The sequence below is a fragment of the Microtus ochrogaster genome, linkage group LG4 (genome assembly GCF_000317375.1).
Source record: "Microtus ochrogaster isolate Prairie Vole_2 linkage group LG4, MicOch1.0, whole genome shotgun sequence".
Taxonomy (NCBI): Eukaryota; Metazoa; Chordata; class Mammalia; order Rodentia; family Cricetidae; genus Microtus; species Microtus ochrogaster.
In genome coordinates, this window is record NC_022030.1 from 20,011,991 (window position 1) to 20,022,465 (window position 10,475).

The 10,475-nt window shown below is 50.5% G+C and overlaps 1 protein-coding gene across 3 annotated transcripts in view; it reads right to left on the reverse strand.

Moving 5' to 3' along the window:
* The window catches only part of Grik5 (glutamate ionotropic receptor kainate type subunit 5), a 60,207-nt gene that overhangs the window by 6,592 nt on the left and 43,140 nt on the right, over positions 1-10,475 (reverse strand). For 2 of the 3 annotated variants that reach the window (XM_026786374.1, XM_026786373.1), the window contains exons 13-15: positions 8,716-8,832; positions 8,445-8,554; positions 7,909-8,082 (exon numbers count right to left, since the gene is read on the reverse strand). In XM_026786374.1, coding sequence (XP_026642175.1) covers positions 7,909-8,082; positions 8,445-8,554; positions 8,716-8,832 — 401 coding nt within the window. The remainder of the gene's footprint in view (positions 1-7,908; positions 8,083-8,444; positions 8,555-8,715; positions 8,833-10,475) is intronic. The other variant, XM_005361128.2, reaches the window with a different exon arrangement.

Consider the following 10,475-nt stretch of genomic DNA (forward strand, 5'->3'; position numbering starts at 1 on the left):
CAGGGGCTCTACCACTGAGCCACACCCCAGGCCCTCACTGGGGGATTCTAGGCAGGGGCTCTACCACTGAGCCACACCCCAGGCCCTCACTGGGGTATTCTAGACAGGGGCTCTACTACTGAGCCACACCCCAGCCCCTCACTGGGGATTTCTAGGCAGGCGTGAAGATAAATGGGATTTCGGAGACAGAACACTCAAAAGGAAAAAGGCACACAAAATAGGGTGGGGGTGTCCCGAAACACAGGGTTTGCTTGAACCTTTTGCTGGATATCTGGGTGAGAGGTGAGACCTCACGAGGACAGACAGACAAAGAACAACCCTGTTCACACAGGGAGGAAATCCCATCTGTAACTCCAGTTCCAGAGGATCTGACGCTCTCTTCTGCCCTCTCTGGGCATTGTACACACGAGGGACACACACAACAGGCAGGCAAAATTGCCATCCACATAAAATAAACAAAATTTCACACACATACACACAAAATGATGGGCAAACTACACAATGTAAACACCAGACATCCAGAAGCTGTAGTGCAGCGCGGACCTCAGAACAAGCTACACAATGTAAACACTAGGCATCCAGAAGCTGTAGTGCAGCGCGGACCTCAGAACAAGCACTGGGGCCAGGACCAAGAGACAGGATCTGATGACAGAGGGGACACTTCAGGAGGACGGAACAGTCCCACGTATCAGTGCCCATAATTACAGATTTTCGAAATTCAAAGTGGGGCTGGCAAGGGACAGCCCAGCGGGTCAAGGCATTTGTCACCAAGCCTGATGAGGTTTTGATCTCCAGGTCCCACATGGTGGTAGGAGAGAATGGACTCCCATAAGCTGTCCTCCGAGCTCCACATGTGCTCCATGGCACACGCAGACCCCTCGGTAAATAAGGACAATCTTTCTTTGTTTGTATTTAAGACAGGGTTTCTCTGTGTATTTCTGGCTGCCCTGGAACTTGCTCTGTAGATCAGGCTGGCCTCAAACTCACAGAGATCCACCTGCCTCTGCCTGTCGAGTGCTGGGATTAAAGGGATGCACCACCACTGCCCAGCAATAAAGACAAATTTTAAAAAGCTATAAAGGCCGGGTGGTGGTGGCGCACGCCTTTAATCCCAGCACTCGGGAGGCAGAGGCAGGCGGATCTCTGTGAGTTCGAGACCAGCCTGGTCTACAAAGCTAGTTCCAGGACAGGCTCCAAAGCCACAGAGAAACCCTGTCTCGAAAAAAAAAAAAAAAGGCTATAAAGTCTCAAAAAAAAGTTATAAAGTAAAAACTGATTACACAGTGGAATGTTTTCCTACCCTCTCTCACTGAGGAGTTAGGGCATGGCTCAGTGGTGGAGCCCTTGCCTAGAATCCCCCAGTGAGGAGCTGGGGTGTGGCTCAGTGGTAGAGCCCCTGCCTAAAATCCCCCAGTGAGGGACTGGGGTGTGGCTCAGCTGTAAAGAACCTGCCAGGAATTCATCAATAAAAGGCTGAGAGTTTAGCTAAGTGGCAAAGTATTTTTCCAAATATCTGGGTTTGACCTCAACAAGAGAGAAAAAAAGAGGTGGGGGTGGAAGAGAAAGAGAGAAAGCAAACCCACAGAGCAGAATAACCATCTGACAACTGCAGAGCACACAGGGAGACGCCACCACTTCCCTCCCTGTGGTTGATAGGACAGCCGCACAGAGAGATCAGTGAGGAGGCAGACGCCGTGGACAACCTCAAACCACTCACGCTCAATGACATTTCTAGAACATTTCACCCACCAACATTGGAATTCATCTCCAGGCAAGCACAGGGAACATTTCCCGAGACAGACCATATTGCAGAGCCACGGAACGAGTCTCAATAAATTTAAAAGGATTAAAGACCTTACAGAGAATGCTCTCCGACCACAATGGAAGTGAATTAGAAATCAATAACGGAAAGAGCTGGAAAATCCCCAAGTCCTGGCTCCACTGGGCGTCTAGCTGGGTGACCTTGAGGCTAGGCGTCCTCACCTGGGCTGGTCGCATCACTGCTGGCTCTGCCACACAGGGTTTTGTGAGGACTGGGCTAACCTAAAACAGACTGTGCTAGGCACATGCTTACTGTCACTGTCTTAATGACACTGCCTGACTCACGCAGGAGAATAGGTACCCAATGGGGTTGGCTGCAGGACCCTAGGGCAGCCATTTGTTCTACCCTGGCCTCCCCTGATAACCCTCCTGCTCTGCCAAGTAAGAGTGGCCAGGCCCGAGAGAGCCTCCCAGGCCCCGCTGGTGTCTTAGCAGGCCTTAACAACAACAGGTCACTGGCCTCTGCCTAGCACATGTGCAAAACGTTCTGGGATGGGGGAGAGTGGACAGAAGGGTAAATAATACAGCTTCCTGAAAAGCCAAACCTCTGACCCTGACACGACGCCCAGGGATGGACACAATCTCTCCACACCCATCTCATGGGCCAATGTAATTCACTACCAAGAAATGACCCGGTGGCTGCCCAGCACACGTCAGGTGCCAGGCTGGACCTTGAGACCGCAACATGGTGGACGGGTGGAGGCAGTGGGCACAGGGTGATAAGGACTGGCTGCTCACTGAGCTATTTGGACAAGGTAAATTTGGGGTTAGCTGTTAGCACAGCTAACAAGAGAATCAGCACAAGATGGCTGGATCCATGAAGAGGAGACAAGGAGCCTGGAAGTGAGCAGCCCTAGCCCGGTGCATTCAGGCGTGGCCTGCAGCAGAGACATGCATCTAGAGGGTGTTTCGTGTTGGGTCAAGTGTGGGGTATTTTGTTAGTTGTCTTGGTTTCTGCCAGTGGGCGGGCTGACAATGCAAGGCCTGGCCTGAACAACACAGAAAATTGAGGGCACGGCTCCCAAAGCCTGACTCCTCCATGCAGGGAAACATGTATTTCTTACACGGTCATAGTATGAATTGAAATCTCCAGAGCGCAGCTCTCACTCAGCTTGAGGGCTGGATGCTGTTGTGTGGAGAACTGCGGAAAAAATATCCACCATTTCTGGAAGTCACATTTAGGACAGCAATTCCACTGGTATTTGAGTCACCAAGACCAGATGCTTGGGCCAGCTGCACCAGGTCCCAGTGATTCATTCCACCACCAGCACGTTCCTGTGCCAACGCTGAGCATCAACAGCGTTCCAATCAATGACCTTACTTCTCGGCATCCCCTGATTCATTATAAATGGATGTCACCTGTTTTGTTTCTGTCCTCTCTCATGTTCGTGCACAAGCATTTGCTTATTGCTCTTTTGTTATCCAATCACAGATTACATCACCTAGCCGGGCATGGTGGTGCATACCTTTAACCCCAGCACTTGGGAGGTAGAGACAGGTGGATTTCTGTGAGTTTGCAGCCAGCCTGGTCTACATAGTGAGTTCCAGTACAGTCAAGGCTACATGGTGAGACTCTTTCTCAAAAAACTAACAAATAATACATCAAACCACTTTTTTTTTTCTCATTACAACTAGAGCATTGTACTGAAAGCTTTAAAAAAAAAAATCTTGTGTGTCAGTGCATGTGAATACAGTGCCACTGGAGGCCAGAAGAGGGCGTTGGATCCCCTGGAGCTACAGTTACAGGTAGTTGTGAGCCTACTAACTTGGGTGCTGGGAACTGAACTTGGGTCCCCTGCAAGAGCAGTACACACTTTCTCAATCACTGAGCCATCTCACCAGCCCTAAAAAACAAATCAAATATCACCTCAGGACGTAAAAGCATTAAAATAATATTAGTTATGAAAAGGGGGTCTGCAAACACTGCTGGTGCCAGTGGATTCACGGTAGGGTGGGCAGAAGGCAGTGGGCAATGTGAAGCTGAAGCTGAGGACTGAAGTGCCAGTATACGCTAGCAGAGGGCACACATGCTGTCTGAGCTAAGGCGGTGACTGGACATATGGATACAATGGTCACATGTGAAGTGAGGGTTGAGGGGAAGGGGAGAAGCCTTGCTGCTAGCTGGATCAGGCTGAGGGCTTCTTGACAGGAGGGTGTGGAGATGGTAGCTGAGGAGGCAACCCAGAGACCTTTCTGGACACTGAGGTGTGAAGGTAGGCAGGGCTCAGAGAGCAAGGAGAGTGAGGTCAAGGGATTATCCACTTCCCAAAGAGTGACCAAGGGAGAACCCCCTTGTGGTAAAGGACAGCATTTGGGCATGCTGATTTCTGAGGCGGACCTGTCTTCAGTGCTGAGGCTGCAGGTATGGCTACAGGAGACTGGGCTGAGTGAACACTGCCCAGGAAGCATGTTCTGACCAGGGCCCACGACGTCCCCTAGGATGACAGCATCGATGCCCTACAGTCCTCCTGCAGGATGGTGGGAGCCTGGCCTGTAGTCACTGTCGCTGAGTCACATGAGGAGAAGAACAGTGCTGCTGAGTGAGCAGAATGTGTGGGAGGACGAGGGGTGCGGAAGAGCACGCGGCCAGGCCAACAGCTGCAGGGAGCGATGAATGGGAGAGGGTAGGGAATGGCTGATTAGACAGCACGGCCCTCAAGCAGCAGGCCCAGGCTGAGGAGGAAGGAGTTGGGCTCACAGAGTGGAGACCACTGGCTCAGTGCCTTTAGGACAGTACAGACTCACATCTGCCCCTCAACCCTGGGAAAACATCGACCTTTCAGTGCATGGTAAATGGGACTCTGGAGATGATATTAAGGGCTAAGACGAGGAAGTGATCCTAGACTGTGCAGACAGGCCTGGTGAACACCAGTGTGTGTATGTGGAAGCAAATCAGAAGTGAGTCTAGTGGAAAAGCAGTGTAATTTCAGGTTCTTCAAACATTGAGGCAGGAGGGCTGAGAGCTCAAGGCAAGCTGGGGCTACAGAGTGAATTCCAGACAGGCATAAGCAGCTTGGTGAGAACTTGTCTCAAAATACAAAAACAAAAATTTGGCTAGTGCTATGGCTCAGTGGTAGATCCCCTGCCTAGAATCCCCCAGTGAGGGGCTGGGTGTGGCTCAGTGATAGAGCCCCTGCCTAGAATCCCCAGTGAGGGGCTGGGGTGTGGCTCAGTGTTAGAGCCCCTGCCTAGAATCCCTCAGTGAGGGGCTGGGGTGTGGATCAGTGGTAGAGCCCCTGCCTAGAATCCCCAGTGAGGACTAGGGGTGTGGTTCATTGGGAGAGCCCCTGCCTAGCATTGCCCAGGGGGGTAAGCAGCACTCCTGCTCAGCATGCACAAACCCCTAGCTTCAATATCTAGCTTTGCAAAAATAAATAACAAGAGAGAAATTTGATGAAGTTATGCTAATTTTTTTGTTTGTTTGATGAACTAGGCCAAAGGTCAGAGAATACAGGAGGATTGTAAAAGCTGATAAAGATGACTCTGAGCCTTGTGAGACCTACGGCATGGACCACATGGTGACCACTGCTGCTTGACAAAGTTCCAGCGTTTCAACATTGCAGACCACCATTCTCCAGAACCTTTTAACTTTCATTTTTAATGATTCTCACTATTAGTGCCTTTCCCTTTGGGAGATTTTGTGCAGGGCTTTGGTAAAGGATGAAAATGTGTACAATGGTAGCCTCTCTATTCTTTGGAAAAAAATCTCTACCACTGACCGAGCAACCAGAAATCCCATTGTGCCCTCCTAATTACACCAAGAACAGGAATGTTGGATTTACTACACACGCAGGACCCCAAGGATGAAAAGCCTACAATTTGGATCCAGAGCCTGAGGCCATTAAGGGCAAGAGTTCAGCTAATGAGTGTAGGAGTCAGAATGGTACAATATAATGGAAAAAGAGTAAGACATCAGGACAGTCTCCTTTGGGAGCGGTAAGAGGGGAACAGGTCCATAGAGTAAGACTAAGAAACTGTATTTAATATAGGGTCTGCTCCCCAGAAGAAGTCCTTTTCCCAAAGTCAGGCATTTGGATAAGGGTCTCCATTCCTTCAGGGGCTTGAGGAAATGTCCTGCTTGCTAACAGTCCTTCTTATCTCTAGCAAGAGGAACTTGCAGCCCTTTCATTAACCTGACAGGTGCCTATTACTACGGTCAAGGCTAAATTCCTCAACCCCAGATCTCAAAACACTCCCCAGTTTACAGCCCCTTGTCTCCCACCTAATCCTTGTGCAACTACAGAGAATAAAAGGAGTATTCTCTTTTCAATTAAATGCTGCTGGCAACCAACCTGATTCACGCCCCCATCCCCAGCGACTCTACACATCCTTTCTGGGACCTGAACCCCAGCCAAAGCAGGTCTCTGACAGATCTGATTTGGGTTTCTGATCTCCAGAACCGTAAGACAGTACATTTGTGTCATTTTTTACAATAACTGACTTATTTTTATGTGGACTGGTGTAAGAGTGTCAAATCCCCTGGAACTTGAGTTATAGACAGTTTTAAGCTGCTATGTGGGTGCTGAGAATTGAACCTGGCTCCTCTGGAAGAACTGTCAGTGCTCTTAACCACTGAGCTGCCTCTCCAGCCCCATTTGTGTCATCTTAAAGCACTACATTGGTGGTGATCTTTGTAGCAGACAGGAATGAACACAGAGGTTCTGTCTGGATTTCTGTTTTTCCAGTGCTGGGTATTAAACTCAGGGCCTTGAGCACACCAGGCAAGTGTATGCTGAACTGTATTCCTAGGCCCCATCCCTCCTCTTTTTAAGACAAGGTTTCCTGTAGCTGAGGCTATCCTCAAACTCAGTATAGCCAAGGATGTAGTTGAAGGATGCTCCGCCTGTAACTCCCAGTGCAGAGAACACAAGTGTCTACCACCAGGCCCTGTTTATGCACGGACAGGAACTGAAGCCAGATCTTCATGCAGGCTAAGCAGGCACTTCACCACCAACCGAGCTCTATCCTCCCATGCCTTGGCTGCTTGGTTGTTTACTGTTATTGTGTGTGTGTGTGTGTGTGTGTGTGTTGTGTGTGTGTGTGTATAATGTGCACACCAGTGTGTATGTGGAGGGCAGAACTCTGCAGTTGATTCTCTCCATCTTTCTGTGGGCTCTGAGACTGAACTCAGGCTGACAGGCTCACAGATGTCCACTGGGCCATCTTTTTGGCCTTCTAGTTAAGTTAGTGAGCTGTAAGTTCAGTGAGAGACCCTGTTTCTAATAATAAAGTGGAGACCAACAGAGACGATGGTCAGTGTCAGCCTCTGGCCTCTGCACACTCCTGCACATATGTGCACACACAACTGCATGTATGCATATATGCCCACACACATCCACCATACACACCAAAATACAACAAAAATCTAAACAAAAAGAAACTCACGCCTGCCTCTATATATACACACACTTGTGCATACACATGAATACACACACAAAATAAGTAAATAAACAAATATTTTTTAAAATGCAGGCCAGGCATGAGCTGTAGCTAGCATGAACTTCTGAGCGCATGTCCCAGAGGAAAATGAATCTTATCCAGGACACTGGATCCCTACTCTAAATCTCTGGAACAAGCAGAGCAATGTCACAGACAGCGATAGCAATGCCCCTCTGGTCATGTCAGCACAGGCAACTCACTGACGCCAGAGCCATGGGCCCTTCCCTTTCCTCACATGCTCAGGATGAACTTGGTCTCCTGTACATGCTAGCCAAGTACTCTACCACTAAGCCATAGCCCTAATCCTTGGTATTTTTGGATGCTGTCTTATTAGTAGCCCATGGTGACCTTGAACTTTATATTTAAGGTCAGGCCTCTCTCAAACTCACAATTCTTCTGTTCCAGCCATCGTCAAATGCTTATAAACCTGACAGACCTTTCTGTCTAATTTTCCAGACGAGGGAGCCTGAGGCAAAGAGAAGGGACATCCCCTACCCAAGGCTGTAGAGACGGTGGGCAACTGTTGAGGTTGAGCTCCTCATTGCATAGCATGGAGGGCACCGGGAACTCGCTGGGGAGAGTAGAGCAGCCCCTCTATCCCTAAATGGAAGCCTCCCAACCCTGACATTGTAGTACAACGGGGCTCACCAGACTCCGCTGACACAGCGCGTGGACAGCGCCCGAGGCATGATCTCTGAGCCCTGTTGCATGAAGCCACCCACAGGGAACCAGAGGCTGTTGCCCAGCGTGTACTGGTTCTCCAGGATATGGGGACGCGCCCGAAGGCATGGGTGAGGATTGTACCACTCGTAAGGGCTCAGCCTGTGGAGAGATGAGTGGGTGGGTGAGGCGGAGGTGCAGACAAGAGACCGGAAGAGGTGGGAAAAGAGTGCCGGACACATGCAGAAAAGGAGGAGGGCAGATAGCAGAGATGCTAACACATCACGGAAGTAGATTTTGCAGTGGAGGCAAGAGGAGAGAAGCAGAGAGAAAATGAAGGAAAGAGGCCTGCCAAAGCCCAAGTCAAACCCCTGAAGGGGAAGAGAGAAACAGACAGGGCAAGAAAGACAGGAAGGCAGGTATAGGGCACTTGTGGCAGCAACAGAGGGACAGTGTGGGTGGTTTGTGCGCTGGACTGCGGCCTCTCTCCCCACCCCCTCCCCAGTAGCAGGTGGTCCACTCACCTGGCAGCCAGGAAAAGGACACAGCTGACAGCAAGGTAGGCAAGAAGCATGAAGAGCCACACAGCAGGGGAGAAGGGGTCCAGGAAGGAGAAATAGCCAGGCTTGCGGCCCTACAGATGGAAAGAACAGTGAGAACAGCTACCCCTGCCACAAGCGGTGTGCTCGGCCCCTGCATCCTCCAGAAACTCGGAAGTCCGACCAGCCCGCCAACCCCAGATCCACATAAGCCCATCTCTAGTCACCCTCCCCACCCCCAGCCCTGGAAATGTACCATGTGCACTCTGTAGAGGATGCTGATCCCCAGGGTCATGAAGGGCTTGGAGAAGTCAATGACTTTCTCCCGCTCCGCGGTGATGGTGAAGGCTGCCACAGCCAAGTCTGCCTTCTGCTGGAGGGGAAGCAGATAGGGCGGAGGGAGGAAGGCAGGAGACAGAGGTGGGCAGTTAGGGACAATAGAGTTACCTCCATGAGAGTCAGAGCTGAGACTGGCCGCAGCTCTATCCCAGTCCCCCTGGCCTGCTGGCTCCTAACGCTACTATGGTCAGGTCCATTGCAGCAGCCCTGCTTTTGTTTTATCATGAGAAAGTCCCATTTTGCTCAGGCTAACCTTGAACTCATTATATAGTCAAGGCTAGCATTGATCTCCTCTTCCTCCCTAAGCCTCCTGAATGCTAGCATTACAGGCTTCACCTCCTAAATGTTAGCATTCAGGCTGACAGCCTTATTATTATTATTACTTGCTTTTCTTCTCTCTCTCTCTCTCTCTCTCTCTCTCTCTCTCTCTCTCTCTCTCTCTCTCTCGACTGGGTACTTATAGCTTTGAAGCCTGTCCTAGAACTCGCTTTGTAGGCCAGGCTGGCTTCGAACTCAAAGAGATCGGCCTGCCTCTGCCTCCAGAGTGCTGGGATTAAAGGCAGGTGCCACCACTGCTCAGCTAACAGCCTTGTTTTTAAAGCCCACCACTTGCTGCTGTCACCCTGCATCCTCATGAGGAAGCAAGAGATTAGTGTCCAAGCCACCAGGTCTCTGGCTTGTGCTGGGACCTTGATTTCAATAAATGGTGTTTATTAATTGCTTACCAGAATGGATAGAAGTATTTTGCTTTGTTTTTGGTGGTGTCAATGTGCGTACACATGTTCGTGTGTGTGGATGGGGATGTGTTATATGCAAATGTGCTCTCTCTCTTTCTCCCTCTCTCTCTCTTTTTTTTTTTTTTTTTTTCCAAGACAGGGTTTCTCTGTGTGTCCCTGGCTGTTCTGGAACTTGCTCTGTAGATCAGGCTGGCCTCGAACTCACAGAGATCTGCCTGCCTCTGCCTCCTGAGTACTGGAATTAAAGGCATGTGCCACCACCACCTCCTGGCTCCACCTTACTTTCTGAGGCAGGGTCTCTCACTGAATCTGGAGCTCGGTGGTTGAGCTACACAGCCTATTGACCAAGAGCCATGAATCATCCAGTCTCTTCTTCCCAGGCACTGCTGCTGTTCCTGGCTTTATAAGTGCGCCGGGGATCTGAACTCAGGTCCTCACACTTGTGTGGAGAGGACGCTACCCACTGGGCCATCTCCTCACTCCCTGGACAGGACTTCCTCCTGATCCTCTCTCTCACCCAAAGCTCTCTGGGGCATTGCTAGTTCCATTTGCAGATGGGGGAGTCTCAGAGAGGCATGGGAGCAGCTGGAACCATGCATGCAGTGGGTGTAACCACGAATCTCCTGCTCCAGCAGGCACCGTGATCTAGACAGTGTCTGAAGGACACACCGGACTAGGGTCCAGCTCAGCCGCAACGATCTTGGGGAAGGCTGCATGCTTCTGGTGGGGAGGAGTGCTGTGGGATAGGTCCGAAGGAGTAAAGTGTGGGACAGACAGAAGGGTGTAGGCTGGGCTGTCCTGACCTGCAGGGAACCCCTTTCTGCATGAACTCAGTGATCCTACAGGATTGTGTCACTTTGGGGACCTCAGCCAGCTGTTAGCTGAGGGCTGACACAAAGCAGGGAAGAGTCTGCACCTCACACCACGGGCTTGCTCACAC